The 20,674-nt window shown below is 57.4% G+C and overlaps 6 protein-coding genes across 6 annotated transcripts; 2 read left to right on the top strand and 4 right to left on the bottom strand.

Annotated features, from left to right (window-relative positions):
- Positions 1 to 3,863: 3,863 nt before the first annotated feature.
- FICD (Adenosine monophosphate-protein transferase FICD) lies at positions 3,864 to 4,910 on the bottom strand (the record flags this gene model as incomplete). The annotated part of the gene is made up of 1 exon (XM_037322408.1): positions 3,864 to 4,910. One exon carries the CDS (start codon positions 4,908 to 4,910, stop codon positions 3,864 to 3,866), a length of 1,047 nt encoding a protein of 348 aa, XP_037179707.1.
- Positions 4,911 to 6,960: 2,050 nt separating this feature from the next.
- saraf (Store-operated calcium entry-associated regulatory factor) lies at positions 6,961 to 7,875 on the top strand (the record flags this gene model as incomplete). Its single annotated transcript, XM_037322407.1, has 1 exon — positions 6,961 to 7,875. The coding sequence occupies one exon, from the start codon at positions 6,961 to 6,963 to the stop codon at positions 7,873 to 7,875; it is 915 nt and encodes a 304-aa protein (XP_037179706.1).
- Positions 7,876 to 8,279: 404 nt separating this feature from the next.
- On the bottom strand, positions 8,280 to 10,888 carry BRE1 (E3 ubiquitin-protein ligase BRE1; the record flags this gene model as incomplete). The annotated part of the gene is made up of 5 exons (XM_037322406.1): positions 8,280 to 8,453; positions 8,508 to 10,114; positions 10,165 to 10,225; positions 10,281 to 10,424; positions 10,757 to 10,888. The coding sequence occupies 5 exons, from the start codon at positions 10,886 to 10,888 to the stop codon at positions 8,280 to 8,282; spliced, it is 2,118 nt and encodes a 705-aa protein (XP_037179717.1).
- A 597-nt stretch (positions 10,889 to 11,485) lies between these two features.
- On the top strand, positions 11,486 to 13,393 carry bdp1 (Transcription factor TFIIIB component B''; the record flags this gene model as incomplete). The annotated part of the gene is made up of 1 exon (XM_037322405.1): positions 11,486 to 13,393. The coding sequence occupies one exon, from the start codon at positions 11,486 to 11,488 to the stop codon at positions 13,391 to 13,393; it is 1,908 nt and encodes a 635-aa protein (XP_037179716.1).
- Positions 13,394 to 14,590: 1,197 nt separating this feature from the next.
- rhp23 (UV excision repair protein rhp23) lies at positions 14,591 to 16,150 on the bottom strand (the record flags this gene model as incomplete). Its single annotated transcript, XM_037322404.1, has 7 exons — positions 14,591 to 14,716; positions 14,767 to 15,243; positions 15,295 to 15,627; positions 15,680 to 15,759; positions 15,816 to 15,888; positions 15,976 to 16,023; positions 16,133 to 16,150. 7 exons carry the CDS (start codon positions 16,148 to 16,150, stop codon positions 14,591 to 14,593), a joined length of 1,155 nt encoding a protein of 384 aa, XP_037179715.1.
- A 1,880-nt stretch (positions 16,151 to 18,030) lies between these two features.
- CGCA056_v007154 (uncharacterized protein) lies at positions 18,031 to 19,521 on the bottom strand (the record flags this gene model as incomplete). The annotated part of the gene is made up of 1 exon (XM_037322403.1): positions 18,031 to 19,521. One exon carries the CDS (start codon positions 19,519 to 19,521, stop codon positions 18,031 to 18,033), a length of 1,491 nt encoding a protein of 496 aa, XP_037179714.1.
- Positions 19,522 to 20,674: the final 1,153 nt, after the last annotated feature.

Below are 20,674 nucleotides of genomic sequence, written 5' to 3'. Positions count from 1 at the left end.
CGAGAGTGCGCCGCGCGCAAGCTGTGCGGTTGTTTCGTCTGAAGCAGCTTGGGAGGCGCAGGCGTGTTGCGGGCCGAAAGTGGTGATGTCGTCGTCGAGAGTTATGTAAGTAAGGGCAGGCCGAGCTCGAGCTCCGAGTGAGTGGGACGGGACGGCGCTTATCGCATGCGGTTGTTGGTGTTGTTGGCTTGGCGACGGTGCCGAAAGGTTGAATTATTGCTCGCAGATATGCTGCGAAACCCCAGACCAAGTCGGGAAAAAAGAAAGGGAAGAAAAAAAATGGCAGTAAGAGTGGTGGGAGTGGAAGAGGGCGCGGCGCGGATGGCGAAAGCCAAGAAAAGATTTGCAGCGATCGGGATCGTCCTTGGGGATCAAAGAAGGAACCGCAGCAGGCAGACCGAATCAAATCAAATCAAATCAGCAGGACGGCCGAGAATGAGAGAAGAGAGAGACGATGTTCGCTATCGGCAAGGTAGGGCGTGTGCCTTCTTCTTCAATCATTAATAAAAACAAGAGGGAAAACAGAGGCGTTTCCACCCGGGGTGCAGGCCAGGATAGGGATTAGTGGTACGGATAGTATGTACTTTCCGTATGGACCTGGATGCTGTAGCTGAGCAGATACGATTAGGCGGAGAGGAAGAAGAGCCCCTGCAACCCTGGCCAGGACAGGACTGGGGTGGGACTTTTGAGATACACCCTGCCGGTGGACGGAGCTGGACTGGGCCGACTTTCGAGTCTTCACCTCGCAGGATAAGGTACCTTGCCTACCTACCTTAGGTGGTGAGGTGGTGTTAGACTGGGGTGGACCACCGTGACCCTCCTAGGGTCGGGGCAGCGAGGGACACTCCAGGCCACCCTCGAAGGCCCGGGGTCGACGAGTAGGAAGCCAGCAGCACGGAGAAAGAAGGCGGCGGAATGCAGCCGATCCGTAGTCTTGCCCTCGCGGTTAATCACCTCGCACTTCCTCAGCTGCCCGAACTGACACTAGCCTCCACTGTTTGCGCCGCAATCCAACAAGAGTCATAGTCGGCCTCGTCATACGGCCATGCAGACGTCGTAACGGTCATATCTTACTTCTTCTGCCTAGGTGGATGGATGGCTTACCTGGCGGATAGATACCTTACAGTACATCTTCGACCTGATGACCCGCTCCGCTGGTTGAGTAAGACTTTGAAGATACGCAAAGAGCAATTACACGTATCCGTACCACCACGGCAGACCGTAAGGCGAAGTTCTGACTGCCTGCCCGGTGAGATAGATGGGGAAGCGATACGCAGTATGTGATGTGAGGCGCATCCGTTAGCCTCTACAGGACAAGCTATGCGTACTTGCTTAGTATCCGTACTTTGCTGCATTCTCCACGTCCGGGGTTGCGAGAAGTGCGAGGACCGGGGCCCGGGATTCAAACGGGCACACTAGCCACGTTGCCCATTGCTTGTCTGCCTGCTTTCCGTCTTACTAGTCGAATTCTGGGGAAACCATTCTGTACTCTCTGTATTACCTGAAGTTGATATATGTATCATCGAAAACACTAAGCATTGTCTTCAGCCGATGTCCATTGTTTGAATTGCCGCCATCTCGCTTGTCTTCCAGGGGCCTGGCTGGTAGAACAACTGCTTGTGACAATTGACAATTGCCCGTTGGGGAGCGTGTGGGTGTGTGGCCACACATGCGACGAAAAAAAGCTGGTTCTGGCCCTCCTATTCCTCCGCCCGTGGGTTGAAAGGTTCGTTGAAGAACAGACGGATTCAAGCTCCGAACATGCTCTCCCTCACTCGATCCGAGGTCCCAAGCGTAGGCGCCCAGAGACTTGGGTCTTGGACAGTGAACATCCAGGATCAACCACACAAACTCCGCTCCGCTCCCTCGGACTGTCCTTGCCATCCAGTTTATCTCTGTCTCTCAAAAGTATCCGTATGTGACGCACAGCATGTGGTAGAGTTGGCTGGTACATCTCATTCGGTCATGACAAAAAAGGCGCCCAATAACATCACTCGCAAAACAACAAGAGTGACACAAGAAAAAAGTTCCCCCGCCATCATATCATCATCCTCCATTTTTGCTTCCAGAAACAAGCAAAAAGCCACTAAGCCCGTCCCGTCTCGCCGCCCTCGGTACCCCCTTCCCGCCACCCTAGTCGAGTCAGCCAAACTAGCCGCACTCGCTTACCACCTCGCAGCACCGCAGCTGGGGCGGGCTCCTCTCCTCCACGCCTCTGCTAAGCTGAAGCACTGCTTCTTCATTATTCCTGCCCCTCCCTCGGGCTTCTCGACTGCCCCGAAATCCGGTCGTCTTCATTTCCTGCTCTCCCCAGAGCTGGCCCGAAAGATTTCGCTTCCAGAACATCTGCGACAACCGGTGGGGTTTTTTTTCTTCGAATCTGAGATGCGCAAGCAGGTCTCACTCACTCATTCTTCTTACGTTGACACTGTCAAAAGATGCAACTTGAAAACAGGGGAACACAAATAGAAGAAACCCCCCTGGACTCAAAATCCCCCGGTAACAAGGTCCCCTGTAGGATGCCCGTTTCCCTGCACAAGTACAACAATCGTGCGCCGGCGATAACGTTGCTCTCGGGCCCGACGATGCGGGTGCGCAAAGAAAAGGAGGCTCGCAGGTTTGGCACTGGCACCAACAAGTCTAAAAGTTCCAAAGAGAGTCAGACCTGTCGGTGACACCTGCCTGTGCCACCGACGGACAAGACTCCGTCTGGGCGCTGGGCGTTTGGCGCGGTTACCAGCTCTCCTACTCTTCCCGCGTGGCCGTACCATTGCGACGACTATTGCCTCACCATCCGAGAAGAAAGAAACGCCTCTAATTATTGACATATGAATGATTGTCACTTATTGTCCGAAGCTCTCTTTTGCTGTGCTGAGTTTGAGAGGGGTGTTGGTCTTCGGGAACAAGCTTTCAACCAATCATCCCCGTTCCTTTCCTTACGGACGGGACGATCTGGACTTTGAGCATAAGGTTCCCTCGTGCCGGGAAGCGGTGGGCTGCCCGCCAGATAACACCATCGTCTCAACATTTCGTTCAGCGTTGTGAGAATATCGGGTGAGAGTTGCTAAACTCCGGGACGAGGATGTTGCCTGAATAGCATCGTCATATACTCAGAGGGGTTCTCACAAGTCACTGCGATTTGCAGACACATGACACTGGGGACACGCGTAGATTACGGCGATACGCGGTGAACCAAATCAAAATAGTTCGGATAAGCCTAAGGTACCTTACCTTAGCTACGTGCAAAGTCTTCCAGAAGGGGGACAGGGGTTGAGGCCTTCCCTGTCAATCCCGGCGTGGCGTCCGCCCATCTAAGCGATGCAACAATCTAAACGGAAATGTAACATGTGCTAGCACCGAAGTGCTTGCTAACTTGGGACAAGTTCCCACGCGCTACCGATCGCCACGAGAGAGAGTCACTCCATATCGAACTCTTGGCGATCGGATCCGCCGTCAGTTTAGTGGCAAAAAACAGGAACCATGGTTATCCAATCGCTTTTGTGCTCGCATTCCAATGCGAGGTTGGGCGCAAAGGAATGTACGAATGTTCGATGTAAGCGACGGCGGGCAAAACGGCAGCGCTAATAACGACGGCAACGAGTCACCGAGACAACTGCTGACATCTCGGAAACATTTGTTCTGTTATCAAACAGCGGTGCTTCACGGGGAGCGGCACAGCATGGTGGTGATGAGGTGTTACTCACATCAACTAAGAATGTAGCGACAGATAGGATCGAGATTGTCCGTTGCAAGAGCAGGTGGACAATCACAGGCCGAAGCTAGCTGGAATAGCTTCATGACTCCTTCCTGCCCTATCTAGTCTATCTCTGCTGCCATCCTACCGTCCTCTACCACCACCAGCCTCAAGCGTCGCCGTCACCGCTCTTCCTCCTCAGATGACCCTCGACGAGCGCAAGTTGAGCCTCAACCACCGCCGCCACAAACTCCCGCGGCCTCCCCTCGCAAGCGCCGCGTATCATCCGGATATACTCCTCCCTCTCCAGCTCGCCCTCGGGCCGGAGGATCGCGGGCAGGTAGCCCTGCCGCGCCATGTAATCCTGCATGACCATGCGACTGACGCGCCCATTCCCGTCGGGGAGCGGGTGGACACTCACAAAGTACGCCGTCATCTGGCACGCCAGTATAAGCGGGCGAGGCAGTCCTGCCGCATGCTGCGCGTCCCGCCACGCAAAGAACCGCCGGACGCACGCCGGCACCTCCTGCGGGTACGGGAACACGGCGAGCGGGCTGCTCCGCACCGCGACCGGCAGCGTCCGGTATCCCCCCAGCGGCACCGGCCCGCCCCATGCCATGCCGTACGCGGTGGCCTCGGAGGCGGTGCCCTTGATCGACAGCGCCGCGAGGTCCCGCATCTCGGTTTCCGTGATGCTTGAAGTGTGACGCTTCGCGGTCGCGTTGTCGGCGATCCACTGCGAGGCGATGATGTGGTTCCGCAGCTCGGCCGTCGCGGAACACTCGTCCGGCTCCGCGAGATCGGGAAGCTTGCTCGACGGCATCGAGAGCATCCCCACAGGCCCGAACCTCTGCCCAAACTTCAACTGGTCAAAGATGCGAACCGCATCGACGGCCTGTAACGGATTATGCTCGATCATGACGGACTGCTGCGCATAGCCAGAGACCAGCTTCCTGGCGAGCTCCAGGGCCGGCAGCCTGCCTCTCAAGTCATCGATCCTCTCTAGCAAACCGTTAGACTCCTGCTGCAGGTCTACGTATCCCAGTCGGCGGCTGTCGCTGGGCTGAAAATAGTCTTCCCATACCCTGCCCGAGCTTGCAAGTCTCTCGTACTCATCGGATCCCTTTTGAAGGTTGGCGAAGGGTGCGTAGATTTCCTTAAGCTTCGCCTTGCGTGCAAGCTGTTCACGCATGTGCTTCAAGGTCTTGATGTACATGGTTGGGATTGTGTGTTATTTTTGACTTTTCAACTGCCGGATTAGCAGTTGGTCAGTACGTTCGTCGACGTCCAGGCATAAGCCCAGTTGCTCCTGGTGTATAAATTGCTGCACGACCTTGTGAGGTCCAGCTGGAGGAACCTTTGGGATTGCTGAACTTTGCGATCCAAATGCCGATTACCCAACAAGGTTGGCAATTAACACTGAATAGCTCCTGGTATGGAGATGCTACGGTTGTTGATACTGCCAGTGTCCTGTCTCTGCCATTGCCTGTTTCTGCGTCGTTCACCTCGATGCCGTCCATCATCCTGCGCGTCGCCTTCTCTCTTGATTCTCTTTCGGAAGTGTCATCTTCTCCATTGCAGCTACCATTTTTATCCTCTTCATCGAGTTGCCGACGACAAACTCAGTCTCCTTGCTGGCCCGTGACATATTCAGCCCCAGACAGCAGCTGCCGCACTCCAACGCCGTCTCGGTACCGACTCGCGGAGTTCCCAGCCGTCGTCCGAAAACCCAAGTCAGCTTCGGACAAACTCTCCGGACCTCAATACCAAAAGCCCTGGACCAAGCCAACCAAAGTCCCTCCTCCTGCGCAGTGCTGACTCGGCAGGCGCCCTCACGTACAGCACGGCCCTCAAAAGACGTTGAGCGGCGCGGCAGAGGAACGGAACCCACGCACTACACAAGCCAGGCAGAAGAATAGCCCGAGCTGCATTATCTGATCTCCGCAACGAACATTTCACACCCACGATTCACATGTTCGGTCCCTGGTGGAGTTCCGCTGGACAGAGATGCTCCCAGCGTTCCTGAAGCCAAGAGCAAAAAGAAGGTGAACGAGAAAACCGCAAAAGTGGGAACCTTACCGGCAGGCACTCCGAGACAAACGATAGCGGAAGCGAGCAGAACGACGATCGTCAGTCTAAAGAAAAAAACCGGAGCAGACCCCAAGACACGGGATTCCCAGAGAATTCCACGTCCGTAGGGATGGGAGACCGCGCGGCATTCCCGTGAAAAGGACTTGAAGGGCGGATTAGCGCTGTCAGCATCTCAGGTGCACCTATCGGCCCCGACATGCCTATCCTGGACGTCGAGGGACAAACTGCCAAGGAAGAGGCTTGATGACCACAGCTCGGGGAATCGTTGTTCTCCGAAGAATTAAGAAGCGCAAAAATCGTTCCCGCGCCGCAACACCCCGCTTAAAAAGATGACAACAGGCAGATTGCCTTTCGGCTGTCTAGTAGAGAAAGGGGAAAGGGGGGCCCGTCAGCATGGAAAAGAAAGGGGACCCGTCTTGGCGATCTGCTGGGCCTACTATGCGCAAAGTGAAGCAGAGCAGTGACCATGTTCCCGTCCAAAGGACGAAGCTTGGCTTTTCTTGACATTGAGCATCATATTTTGCGTATGCTCATGCGGTTATTCGTATGTATTTTACAGCCGCTATCTCTGCCTGCATTTCAACATCTCAGGAATTCCTTGTCTGGTCTTCTTTGTCGTTCTCACTGCATTCGAGTCCAAAAATCATGGTGCCAAAGTCGAAGAGCAGACAGACGGTCCTGAACATGTACAAAAGGTACAAATATTACGTAAGATGAATGCACCGCCACAGCGAAAATGTCTCCAATCACACTCCACTGCGTACATGTGGCGCACTGCTACTCGCCCGCCACACCTACGCCACTTCTTCACCGACGCCACGGGACCAATCCCATCGCGACCTCGTCGCCGTCGCCTCCTCACAGCACCCCAATTACACCGGGCGAGGAGAGGAGCCTGCTCCCAACATCATATCTGTCCTTAACCTTACCTTTCACTCTGCCTCACTGGACACATACTCTTCTATAATTCGGCGACGTATACCAAAACACCACACAGCCTGAGAAAGGGAAAACCAGCTTGAAACCCTCTCACCTTCATGCTCTGACATATCACCAACTTCCTCAGGCAACCCCCGCCACACGGGACATACCCAAACCCCGAGAAAAAGCGACCCCAGCGTCGCAACCAACGGACACACTCGACACTCTGGCCCCCAAGGCCGACAAGAAAAAAGATGCACCTCTCACTCACCCTCTCGCTGCTGCTGCCCCTCGCCGCAGCAGCCAGCAAGCCCAAAAACGCAATCCTCCTCTCGGACGTGCAATCCCTCACCCTCCGCGGCAACGGCGCCCTCACAACCCACCGCCGCGCGCCCGCCGCCCCGCAGCTCAAATGCCTCTCCGCAAAACCCCTCTGCGACCTCTTAGCCATCGACGTCATGCGCTGCACAAACCAGGGCGCCGGCTACAGCTCCGAGGACATCCAGTGGTCCTGCGTCGCCCAGCTGCCCGAGGAGCTCAAGCTCGGCTCCACGGACGTCATCTGCGAGGGCTACAGCTCCAAAGACGACCCGTACGTCCTCAAGGGCAGCTGCGGGGTCGAGTACCGCCTCGCTCTCACCGACAAGGGCGAGCGCAGGTATCCCGACCTGGGCGGCGGCGGCGGCGGCGCGAACGGGGACTTCGACATGAGCGCGGTCCTATTTGGCGTTCTCTTCTTCGCTGTCCTGGGCTGGATCGTGTACTCGGCGTGTGTGGCGGGCGAGCAGAACAGGAGGGCCGGTGGCCGGCGCCGTGGGGGTGGTGGAGGAGGTGGAGGAGGCGGCGGCGGTGGTGGTTGGAATCCCGGATTCGGCCCGGATAACAACGATCCTCCACCGCCGTACCCAGGGACGAAGCCCTCCGGCAGCAATTCGCAGCAAGGATGGCGGCCTGGTTTCTGGACCGGGACAGCAGCGGGCGGCGCTGCTGGGTACGGAGCGGGGTACTACCAGGGACGGAACGCCACCAGAAACGAGCAGCGCGGCTGGGGCTACGACGAGAACCAGTGGGGAGCTGGCCCGTCCAGATCCTCTACCAGATCGTCCTCGTCTTCAACCTCTTCTGCGCGACATGAGAGCACCGGCTTTGGCTCGACCAGCAGAAGGTAGTTGTTCATCACGGAGCAACAAATTCGTTAGAAATACTTGGTATGGATGGGTCAGTGGTAGGATATTCTAGATCTATCCTGTACACCCCAGCTTTCGTACATCAGTCCTCCTCTCGCCGGCCACCTGCTCTTGTGAAAACCCTCAAACGGGGTGAAAGTATGTACATACTCAGTCCAGGCCGTCTTCCATACACGTAAAAGTACAGCGATCCATCGTGTCCAAGTCAAACATCCTCTGGGCCAACCCCAAGGTATCATGCCATGAAACCCCTTGCTCTGCGAAACAAACTCCATATGGCACACAAACATGTTCGAAGTAGTCGAAACATCGGCCCGCGCGTCGAAAGCCCCAGGGCTCTCAAATTAAAAGCGTCGGACGTCGAAGCGAAGCGGAACTGCCAAGGGCTAGTGGTGGACACTCATAACATCCAGCCGATCGAATGCCCGCGAACAGTTGGGGCACTTTCGCATGCGGTTGCTGATCCGGTCATCCACGCACTGGTGGCAGAACAGGTGACCACAAGTCTTCAGGGCCGTGTCCTTGAAGTTGTTGCGGCAGACAGTACATAGTGCAAAGGTCTGCCATCTGTTAGATACTTGCATTCTTGAGCAGGAAACAGTGGGGCAGCTTACTCTGAGCATTTCCTCTTCCTCCGACGAGTTGCTCAACGCCTTGCGTTTCCACTCGTCCTTGTCCTTCTGCACCATGTCTGCGCGCACCTTGAGGCGCTCCACCTCCGCTTCTTGAGTCGTGGTTCGTTCTCTTGCGGCAGCAACGGCCGCATCGCGGGACTTGACGAGGCCCGACAGTTCGTTGATTTGGTTCTTATACGAATCAGCGCGACGCGCAGCGTCGGAGCTGGTTGCCTCCATCTTCTTGTGTTCCGCCGCCATGGCCGCGTTCGCCTGCTTCAGGTCGGAGAGCTGCTTTTCAAGGTTGCTAATGAGAACTCTGTGCTGCGCCTCAACTTCCTTTAGCTGCGACACGATTTCGGAGCTCTTGCGATGCTGGCTCCTGAGCACACCGAGTTCTCTATCCCTCATGTCGGCGTCCTTCTTTACTGCAAAGTACTTCTGGTCGGCCTTTTGCTTCTCAGCGAGCGCTGCTGCGACCCGCTCTTCGAGGGCGGTAAAGTCCATGACCTTCTTCTGTGCCAGGGTCATGGATCGCTTGTACGCTTGCTGCAGTGCCGGCAACTCCTTGTTGATAGACTCGAAATCTTGCTGCAGCTTCTTATACTTGGCCAGCAGTTCTTCGGCGGGCAGGGTATCCAGTTCGGGGTCTGGGTCCGCCATCTGCTGATCTTCGGGCTTCAATCGCTGCAACTCCAGCTCCATCGATGTGATTCGATCTTGTTGGGACCCGGTGAGTTCCTTGAGGTGCTGGTGCGCCTGCTTCTCCTCCCTTTCTCGCGTCTCCAGCATGTTCGCCTTGGCGTACCACTCGTCTCGGGCGGCTCGAATTCGGGTCAGATCCGCGTCGCGCTCCTCAACCTGCCGCTCCAGTTCAATGACCATCCCCTGCGCCTCATCATGCAGCTTGGTTCGGAAGGCCGTTCGCTCCGCCTGCAGCTTCTCAGCCTCCTCCTTGAGCTGCTTGTTCGTCGCTTCCAAGTGGTTAACTCTCTTGATCAGGTCCTCATTCTGGCTCTTGAACTGCTTGAAGACATCGGTCCTAATGAAGTCTTCATCGGTGAGCCCTTCGCGTCGCGCCTTGAGCGCCGAGTTCTCCTCCTGTAGTGTCTTGATATCGGCCTGCGCAGCCTCAAGCTGCTCCTTTTGCTTTGCGACGACCGCCGATGCCTCCTCGAACTTGATCAAGGCCTCGGCGGCATTACCATTCGCTTCGGCGTTGTCGCTGCCATTCTCTCCTCCAGCGGCCGTCGGCTTGGCACTAGCAATGAACTGCTGCTCGAGCTTTTGTACTTGGGCGCTCTTAAGTCGGTCCATGCGCTTTTCCGCCTTAAAGAATCTCAGGCTGGCCTTGTTGAGATCCTCTGATAGTTGTTCATTTTCCTGGTTCGCTCGGTCGAGCTTCACCAGGTAGTCCTTCTGCTGGGCGAGAAGGCTATTCACTCTAGTTTCCAAGTCGGCGATGTTTGGCGTTATTTCACCTCTGGCGCTTGCGATCCGGTTAATGACTGCTTCGGCTCGCTTCCTTATGTCCGCGGTGGTGTCGCCCAGGTGCCGTTGGAATTCTTCGTTATCCTTAAAATGCGTGCTAGTAATGTATGGGGGGCCTGGAATTGTCAGCAGCAATCCGCGTCGATCCGATCACGGGCAAACCTACTGGTTGGGCCTGACGGTAGTGGTAGCGCAGGATCCACGAGCTGTTCCATCTCCTCCAATACCTGCGACAGTCAGCCCCAGCCACACGAGTCACAAGGGATTCAATCGAAAACCGACCTGCTTCCACCATGCTTCGATGATGCGGATGTGATCCTCCCGATGGTTGAGGTTCTTCTGCAACTGCTCGACGCGTGACTCGAAATCGGCTTTTTCCCTCTTTGTTTCCTGCAGCTGCCTGTATATGGCGCCCTTTTGGTAATTCTGAAGTCACTTCATCAGCTTCGGGCCCTTTCCATGTATTTCGCGTCATGCGATCGTCTCCAGAGGCAGATGGTATGGGAGGGAAATCGGATGCGTGGTGTGGTGGAAGACAGGGAGACGGCATCGTCTTCAGCCAGCCTCGTCGCCCTCGGCCGCCGACCGAAAGGCCATTCCAGACCAGTCGACCGCGATCCGCCAGTGTTGGGCGTGGCTAGGGGCTGTCGATGATCGTGATGTCGCGCAGCCATTGACGGCAGAAGGGGGTCCCGTAGGGGTCCATTGATTGTTGAGAAAACTTGATGTGTTGGGAAACCGTGTCTCGTGACACTTACCTCGATCCAATGCTCCTCGGCGGTATCGCCGCTGTCACCTTTGGACTTGCTTCCATTGACGGTTTGGTGTCGCTTGCTGGGAGGAGCGAGATCCTCAGCGGTGCTGATGGGAGGTCTCTTCCTGTCCTCCATCTTGGATAAGGTGGACGGACGCGGAGAGGCAGTCGGGGCTGAAGTCGCTACAGGCATGAGAAAGGCAGAGAGAGAGGCTGAGACAGCGCGAGCAACCGGGTCGGCGAAAGCGATGAAGGGGACTGGATGATGAAGCCAGATGATGATTACGCGTTGATCCGGGCCACGCGCGGTGTCGAGATGGTCGTGGCTTGTCGAATTCGCGCAGAGGATGGGGGGTGGGAGGCAATGCTTGGGCAAGGAGTGAAAATTCGAGGTTGCCGACGCTTCACGTCTCTTCTCCTGCTGAGATCAAGCCAGCCCGGTCCACTTCTCAAACAGGACTAGCCTTACGCTAACCAGATGGGGCCTCGTTATCAAGCGCCCCGCAGGAGCCGGTTAATCGTCGGTCGTCTTTTTCCCTCCCGTATCTACCTTTTTTTTTTCTTATCCCACCCGCAGTCAGTCACTCCTGTCCCTCCCGCGGCTCATCAAAGTCTTGCGCAAGCCAAATCTCCGACGAAACAACCCACTGCAGTCCGCAACCACACACCAAAGACCCGGCCATGAGGCTATTTCCACATCGATAATTAGAGGACCCTCAACAGAACCGTCATCATGAGCTCCATGTTCAAAAAGAAGGGAGGCATGGCTTTCAAGCCAAAAATGCCCATGGCCCGTCCTCGAGCGCCAGGTGCTGCCTCCTCCCAGCCATCAAGGGCCCCGTCGACGACTGCTACGGAACCAGCGACGCAGTCAGAGGCCCCCATCCCGGCTGCCGGTCAGTCGGCGCAAAATGTCGACGATGCCGCAGGGACGAAAGAATCCGGCATTCAGGTCACTGATACCCCGCCATCGACGAATTCGGACGCGATACAGACGGCCACGCCGCAAACACAGAAGCCCATCAGCGAGCCCGCGACTGCGTCAAAACCTACAGCACAGAGCGAAGCGATAACAGAGAATGCGACACCATCGGGCGAGACCTCCACCAGCGAGACTCCTTCGACACAGACGTCGCCCACTCCCGCCGCAAATGCCCCTCCAACCGCCGCTCAGCCAACTGAGACGTCGACGCCCGCCCAACTACAAACCCCTCCAGCCACCCTCCCCTCTGCCACCGACGTCGTCCCTTCCGTCGAAACGCCTGCCGCCACTCCTGCGAGCGAACCGTCAAAAGCCCCCGCCAAGCGACCGAGGAAACGAGCCCCCCAAGCAGACGACGACGAGACCGCAGAGGCCAGCGAGAGCGCAGCAGCCACAAAACCGAAGCGACAGAGGAAAAAGAAGGACGACACAACAACCGCAGACGGTAGCGAGGCCCCAAAGCGACCGGCCCGCCCGAGGAAAAAGAAGACGGCGGAGGATGGTGCAGCAGCGGCGGCGGCGGCGGCAACAACCGATGGAGGGGAAGACAGCGCAGGAGCGGAATCCAAGCCAAAACGTCCCCGACGAGCCCGCTCTATAACACCAGAGGATGCCGAGAACCAGGAGGCCGACCTGAGCGTTCTCACGATGGGAGACCTTACACGAGACCTGCGCATCGGCAAGAAGTTCAGCCGGCACGACGAGCTCCTCGAGCGACACCGCGAGAAACAGGCAAAGGCCAGGGAACGGCTCAAGAGCAGGCGCAACGGCACCGAAGACCCCTCCGAAAGCGGCACCCCGGGACCGCGCGGCGCTAACGGCACCCCTGTCCCCGCCGCACCTGCCTCAAAACCGCAACCCGCCGCCTCGGCCAGCATGGGCCAGACCGGACCGCAGTTCCAGATCATCGACGGCCAGATCGTCGTGGACCAAAACTCCCTCGCCCTCGACCGCCACGCCATCGCCGACGCCAACGCCGAGGACATGCTCGAGATCGAGGAGAACGACTTCACCACCCTCACGACGCAGAACAGCTACCGCACCGGCTCCAAGCTCAAAGGCCCCAACGTCTGGACCGAGGACGAGACGGAGCTCTTCTACCGCGGCCTGCGCATGTTCGGCACAGACTTCCAGATGATCAGCGGCATGTTCCCCGGCAAGAACCGCCGCCACGTCAAGATGAAGTTCAACCGCGAGGAGCGCCACGCCCCCGCCCGCATCGACGCCATCCTCGTCGGCAAGAAGGAGCTCCAGATCGACCTCGAGGAGTACAAGACCTGGACCAAGGCCGAGTACGAGCCCGTCGAGGACATCATGGCCGCGCACCGCCTGCAGCAGGTCGAGTTCGACGCCGAGCAGGCCAAGGCCAAGGCCCAGAAGGAAGCGGACATGGCACGCAAGAAGGCCGCGCTCGAGGACCCCAGCGACCGCCCCGGCGGCGCGCAGGCGTCGTCATCCGGCGGCAAGAGCAAGTCGCGGGGCCAGCAGTCCGGCGGCGGGGCCAGCGCGGGGCCGCAAATCACCGTCGACGCAGACGGCATGATCACCATCGACGAGACCAACATGGACCCCGACGCGGGGGCGCGCAAGAAGAGGGGCGCGGGGAAGGCGAAGAAGAAGGCTGTGGAGTACAACATGCGCGGAGAAATCATCAGATAAGATGGGCGGCGAAGAAAGGGATGGATGGACATGGGCAGGCGGGCTACTACTTCTCACTACTACTACTACTACTACCACAAGACAGATACCCTTAGCACTCGGCTCCAGGACGCGAAGCTTCCTGAATTAGGGGGGAGGCTTCACTTTGCATCAAACGGCGTTTGGTTTTTCCTGGCTTTTCTATTCTATTTGCAGTAGCTTGCGCCCTCGTTTAGAACAACGGGACGAAGAAAAAGAGAGATACAACCACTTTTCAAAGTTGACCACCTTCCTACCATCCCATGACACGTCCGAAGCAAGCAATAACTACTCCCATTCCACTCATCTGAAGCTTCCACAGTGACTACCATCCCACCACACCTGATCCATACCATGTCTTCAGTCTTCAGTCTTCTTCTTCGTGGCGCCGCCCGCAGCGACGAAAACGCACAATGAAAAAGAGTATATGATCGAGAAGAACGCAAAAATAAGCCCAGTACGGCCTCGCAGCGGAGTACCATACGATGAGGGGCACAGCCGCGGTGTGCAATGCAGGTCCCTCAGCACCACGGCCCGGTTCTCTTGATCTCCGGGCCGTTCAAGCAGGTAAGTATACAGAAGAAGAAGAAGAGGTTTTGAACAGCGTCGGGGAAGAGTCGGGTTTTATACCCGTGGGGAATGGCTTTACTTCAGGCAGTTAAGGGCAAAGTACGTACCGAGGCCAAAAGGTGAGGCCAGACCTTCAAATTGGCCTCACATGGACGTACCTCTGCCCAGACACTTGCACATCACCACGACACAAATAGGATAAGACACAGTGGCACTGGAAAAAGTTGAATTACCTGGTACTACCTGGCCTGGCTACCTGGGACCGACGCCACGCTCTCTTCCAAGCCAGAACAGGAGCAATCCTGGTTAACAGATGAAGCAAGTGCATTTGCAACCGTGAATATTTTGCGACCCTCGTATGCTTCAGCTCGTCCTCCGCATACCGATCGTCGTCTGGCCGCCTCCGTGCCGGCCTCTCGGGAAAAAGAACCTTCTACCTCCACTGCGAACGATGAGCGTCCATGTTGCCCCTGACGGTTGGGACCTTCGTCGTCCCGACCAAGATATGCTCAAGTCTCCTAAGTCTTTGTTACCAAGCCAACACCATCCGGTAATTCCTGTGCGTGTCTGTCGTAGATTGGGTTTGTCATGCAGTCGTTCAAGGGTGGCTTAGTTCTGGGGCGGGTCATCGTCGTCGGGCTGGTCAAACAAAAAGTTTGCCGCGAGCTCCTCGTTTTTATCGCACGCGAAGTAGGCCTGAATGGCAGCGTCGCGGTCGAAGCCGAGACGGCATAACTAGGATCTGTCAGCATCACTACGCGAGTCCAGGTGTACAAGTGACGCACCCGCTCAATAGCATCGCGCTCCTCTTCGGTGACGGCGATGGCCTGCGCGCCAGGGGGAAGAGGCACGTCATCGTCAACCTCCTCACCCAAAAGCTGCAAGAACTGGTCGGGGTTGTTGGCGATCAGCTGCGCGAGCTGGGGGTTGCCGGCACCGAGCTGCTGGAGGATAGGCTCGAGCATCTGAGGCTGTTGCTGGACGACCTGGCGCAGCTGCTGGAACTGAGCGTTGTTTCTCAGGAAGTCGAGGTTGCCGAAGCCACCCTGAGCAGCGGCGGCCGCCGCAGCAGCAGCCGCAGCCTGTTGGTTGCCACCAGCGCCGCGAGCAGCACCACCACCGCTGCCACCACGCTGAGCAGCGAGGTCGAAGAGGTTGACGCCTTCCTCACCGCCCGCGGCGGCGGCGGCGGGTTGTTCGGCCGGAGCAGCGGCAGCAGCCTGGCGCTGGGCCTGCTCTTGTTGGACGCCTTCGGGAATACCCTGTCAAAGTCAGTTTCTGATCAAGACGACATACGAGCCAACCGTTCTTACGTTGAGCAGGTACTCGACGGCGCGGTCGGGGTTGTAAAAGGCGGCACGCATGGCAGCGTCGATCTGACTGCGCTCGAAGCCCATGGCCTCCATGTTCGCAATCACCTCCTGGCGCTGAGCACCCATGGCCATCGAGGGGTCATTGCTGGCGGCGTCACCACCACCGGTAGAGCGAGCAGCGGGCGTCGGCGTGGAGGGAGCGGCCGCGGGCGCAGCAGCGTGAGCGGCCGGCGCGGGAGGAGCAGCCGGGGTAGCGGCGACGGGCTGGGCCGGAGTCGCGGGGACGGCGGGAGCAGAAGAGGATTCGGCGGGGGCTGGCTTGGGTGCCTTGGGCTGTACGGTTGTCAGCATTCGCGAAGCCGGGTAGCGTCTCCGGGGTACAGACCTTGTTCACCATGCACACGACGAAGCCCTTCTCCTCAATCTTGTAAGACTCGACGGTGTCGTCGTCCTTCAGGATCTTGCCTAAAACCCAGTCAGCCGGAGCTATCGCAGGGTGCCTGAGCCGCGAGAGCACCTACCAGAGTAGATAAGCTTCTGGTCCTTGGGATCCCATCCCTTCTCGCCAGCAATCTTCTGCTTCACGGCAGAGATCTGTACGTCTCGTTAGCTTCGGATGGGAGGTCGCAAGGCAGCCGCAGACGAGAAATATCGGAGGCGGAAGTGGGGGGAACAACGCACCAGGTCGGTGGGCTCGACATCGAGCGTAAACTTTTGTTGCTTCAAGTCCTGCGGAAGAGTAAAACGATTAGCTGGAGCTCGGGGCGGGTCGGCTGAGAGGAGAGAGCGCAATGCGAAGAGGCGTGGGATCGCGGGCTCGGAGGGCGGAGCTGCGTACCTTGAATGTGACCTTCATCTTGACGAGCTTCAAAGCAGCAAAAGGCTGCGATCACGGTGGGGAGGACAGAGGGTGGCGGAAAGATGAGAGGCGGACGATGCCGATGGGGACGGGCAGTTGCAGTTGTAGATGCGCAGGAATGGAACGCGTGGGAAAAGCAGAGGCGATCGAGATGGGAAATCCGTCACCCACGCTGGAAGGGTTTTGTTGTGCGCAGGAGCAGGCAAGGTACTCAGGCACAGAATTAATGGAGATGACGAAGGTAAGTGGTGACCTGAAGTCAGTTTTGGTTGTGTTGCCGCTCAGTGGGGGGAGGGGACTTGAGAAGGGAAGGCGTCCGGCGGTTGGTTGGCTGAGGGAGGTAGCTCCACCGATCCAATGGCGGGCAGGGTACCGTGGGTGGGTAGCAGGTACCGTGCTGGTGCTGGCTGGCGCTGGCGCTGAGGTGTTGCTAGTCTTTCTTTGCTTTGAGGTCACAACAGCGTCGTTTGGTGCTTTGGGCGGTGCTGAGGTGAGGTTTGGGTGGTTCAAGTTTCCGCTCTCCCTACTGCAGCCGAGCAGTCACAACACACTGTGACGCTGCCAGACATTGGCGGAAGGCAGAAGCATTGCTGACTGGCCGTCTACAAAGTACTTTACCTACCCAGGTGCCTAGCGCTGCCGTGGCTCTGGTGGCTCTCATGGTAAACTTTTCCCCATGTGTGTGTGGTAAGGGTGGCGGTGCAAGTAGCACTCTGGTGACTTTTAGGCAGGTGAGAGGCCAGGCAAAGGTGAGGCGGGGGGGGGGACCTCTTTGCAGGTGAGGCCTGTCTGGACAACCAGGGAAGCCGCTGGAACCATTGGATGAAAGACACAGTTAACGGCTGTTTTTTTTTTTGTTTTTTTTTGCCTTGGTCGTCTCTACTGGCTGTCATATGCGCCTCAACTCATTCGTTCCCTCAAGGAACCAAAACCCAGCAGCCACGATTCTCAAAAGATGTGTAGCCTGCAGACTTTTGTCGGACAGCCACGAGAAACGGGCGGGGTGCTGGCAACCGGATATGTCTCCAAAACTGCCGTACAGTGACACCATGCCTGCGAACCCGCGCAGAGTCTGGAGCTTTGCTGACCGCCATCGATGCGCAAACCACGACTTTTGTCAAATATCATGATGCAAACCTATCTCTGATTTTCTTACATGCCTCCACCCTACCCTCTGTGATCCAGGTACCAACCTCGGCAAGTAAGCTGCTTGTAGGAGCGCCTTGACTGCTGGGACCAGACTACGCAGTAAGTGTTTGCTGAGGTAAGAAAATATTCGTCCGTGGCCGTGCCCTTTCCCACCAGCCGGACCGAACGGCAAGGTACATCCGTCCCGACTAGCGCATCGGGATCATCTATGTTCCGAGATCTGGAGAACCCCGGAAGCCTCCGAGGCGCCCGTCCAAGTCCGCCTCTGCGCCGGCGCCAACACCTATACTCAGCCTATCCCTTGTTAGGTAGTGTGTTTGTGGAGGACGACTACTTCACTCTGCACCCATCAACAGAAGATTCATTTGACTCGTTTGATTGTTGTAGCTACTGTAGCTATTCTACCTGCTCGACGGTGTTGGCTTCACGACCGCCAGACTGGCTTCCTCTCCTCCTTTTTTCCTCCATACCTACCTCCCGGGACAACGCCACGCTGGAACAAAGAAAAAATAAATAAAGCCCTCAAATATGGTATCACCGCCCGAGTTTGTGTGTGTTGTACTCCGTTTCGTAAGTCGCCGAAGGACGTACTACTAGGAATTAGACATTCATGAAGACCACGCCGGGTCAGGGTATTTCCCTTTTTTGTTTTCTTTTCCCTCCTCATATTCCTGTGGGGAGGGGGCGTGTTGTTGCTGTACCGCTGCCCCTCCCCTCCGTCATCATCATCATGATTGTTCCTCCTTGACGTCCCCGTCTTCGATCCGGAGCTTGCGGCTGTGGTACCCGTTCAGGCTCGTCCGAGCACCGGCGGTGAGTATCCACTCCGGGATCAGTGGAGTCATCTGTCTCTCGTTGGGATCATCGAGCTCTTCCTTCTCCTGCGGCGACTCGAGCTCCTCCTTCTCCTCCTTGACGGGAGGCCCGTTGGGGAAGAAGTTGTCGATGCTGCTCGTGCGACTGAGCGGGCTCGGCCCGGAAGGCAGACTGCCGCTCCTCATCCGGCGCACGCTGTGCCTGTCCGAGATGACACGGCCTGCATCGGGCGCGGCTACCACCATGGTGCCGGGTGTCACCATCGGCGGGGGGTCTGGCGAGTCAGACCGGAAAAGAGGGTGGATGTGAGATTCACTGGCGGAGCCTTGCATCGTGAACGCCGGCTCCGGTCGCTGAAGCTCTCCGTCACTCGCGCAGTTCTGCATGGTGAAGGTGGTGTTGGGGCGGCGGAGGTCGGCGACGGGGCTGTAGCTGCGACTCCGGCGGCGTGCGCGAGGAGGCTCTAAATCGAGCGGCGTCCCGGGGCTGGGGCTGCGGCTTGTGGTAGGGCTGGCGGGGATCGTCTCCAAGAACCGGCCGGGGGGAGACGATGTGCCGAGAACGGTCATGCGGCTCTGCATGTCAACCGAGGAGGTGTCCCAGGAGTCAAAGGACGAGTCCTCGTTGACGCTGCTCGACCGCGAGCGATAGTGGTTCGAGTCGATTGACTCGGCCCTGCGCTTCTCCCGCAACGGCAGCAGGCGCGTCCTGGAAGAGATGGGGCGCACAACGTTGGACAGGGAAGAGCGGATGGAGCTCAGGGTTTCAGTCGCCGAGCGGCCGCTGCTCGACTGGGGAGGGGTCTGAGAACCCATCGAGGTGGAACGACTCCGGCTCTCGTACGTGGGCGAGGTGCGGGTGTAAGGAATCGACTTGACCGACTTGGTGTGAAAGTGAGGCGACCTCCTTGTCGACTCCTCGTCGGTGTTGTAAGAGTCTGCCTCCTCACGGGCAGACAGACGTGCCAAGACAAAGTGAATGACAATGAAGATGAGCTGACACGCGAAGCAAAGACCAAGCGCAACGGACGAGGCGATGAGGAAGCTCGTTTGCTTCGCACCGAGAATCGAATCCGACAAGCCCCTCGTCGCGTTGCCGAGGCAGATCATGGTGGCGACCGACGCCGCGGTGGCCAGAGTGCATGTCAGGACGCTGACGCCGAACATTGCGCTGATGAGGCGCTTCGAGGAGTTCCGGAACTTGGGAATCAAGTTTGCTGACAACATCCATCCCAAGACCGCCAAAAGAATGCTTTCCAAAACCGAAGACAGGACGGACGACGTCCTTACGGGGGTGACCTGTGTGATGTGTGCGGCGAGCACGACGTGGATGACGACAATCGTGATGGTAGCGATGAGCGCAAGTGCGCCGGCCACGATTGGGAGCGCTCGCGGTAAACCCATGGTGTAAACTGGGGCTGTCAAAGCCGAGAACTAAACGTATTCGAACCGGTGTAGTTGCTGTGCTGTATATCCTCCTCTTTCCAGATGAGGAAGACGGGCTGACAAGGGTTGCTTCAAGTGAGCAAACGCCGAACGGGATGCGTAGTGGTGGTCTGCCGGAGACCGGAGTGGGCCAGAATCTGTTTGCTCTTCAACGCCGTATACCCAAACGCTGAGAGGACCTGTCCGAGCTGTGATCGTTGGTGATATCACAGACCAGCCGGCAAGTTGGTGAGTGCCTTGCAAAGGGCAAGCGATGCCGACTACCTTATACGATGAGGACTGGGCCCCAGAGAGGCGAGACGGCCACGGGATGTCAACTGTTGTAAGCGACCAGTTGACGAAAGGGTCCCGGATAGTAGACTGTGGGAGAACGAGATAAATGGGGGACGCGGTTGACCAGCCGTGTACATGGGCACTGGTGGTTTATTCGATCTGTAAGAGAGCTCCGTTACAGAAACTCTCTCGACAGGTTGAATGGGTAAAACTGGGGTCGTGGTTGTGACGAATGAGACGCCAGGCAATGAGCAGCGAGATTCTTGTATGGAACTGCAAGGTTGAGGCGAGATAGAGATGGCTTGAGTCTAGGGCCGCGAGAGTAGGTCGTTGGCGAGCCAGGTTGTCGATGATGGGATTGGGTGAAGTGAACAGAGCCCAGGTGAGGTTTAACGAGAGAATAGTAGTTGGTGAAAAACGAACGGAATGGGGGGTTGTGGTAAGAGGCGTAGGTGTAAGTAGAGGGGACGAAGAACAAAACCTGGGAACCAAACGCATAAAGTATGGCAGACGGTCGTGGACGCGTTTTTGTGTGTGCGGTGCCTGGGTTGGGGGTAGATGGCATTCCCTGTCGAGGTGGAGGAGGAGCTGGGACTAGAAGGTCCAGCGTCGCGTGGGCAAACGGCAGACCGAGCGAGTTTATTCGTAGCGCAGGTACTCTGTGGTCTGTACCTTACGCTCACGCCTCGGCCGGCCGGTGGGCTGGAGTCTTGTCTTGCAGGACCCAACCCGACCCAGGTGCCAGGCTTCTTCCAAGGGGCAGTGAGAGACGAGTGGATGAAAGGACGACAATGACAAGGGTGGAGGGGGAGTGATGCCGTGGTGGAGTGCTCGGAAC

Source organism: Colletotrichum aenigma (assembly GCF_013390185.1).
Source record: "Colletotrichum aenigma strain Cg56 chromosome Unknown KSG_Cg56_contig04, whole genome shotgun sequence".
Lineage (NCBI taxonomy): Eukaryota > Fungi > Ascomycota > Sordariomycetes > Glomerellales > Glomerellaceae > Colletotrichum > Colletotrichum aenigma.
Note: the sequence above shows the minus strand (reverse complement) of the source record. Positions and strands in the feature narration are given on the sequence as shown.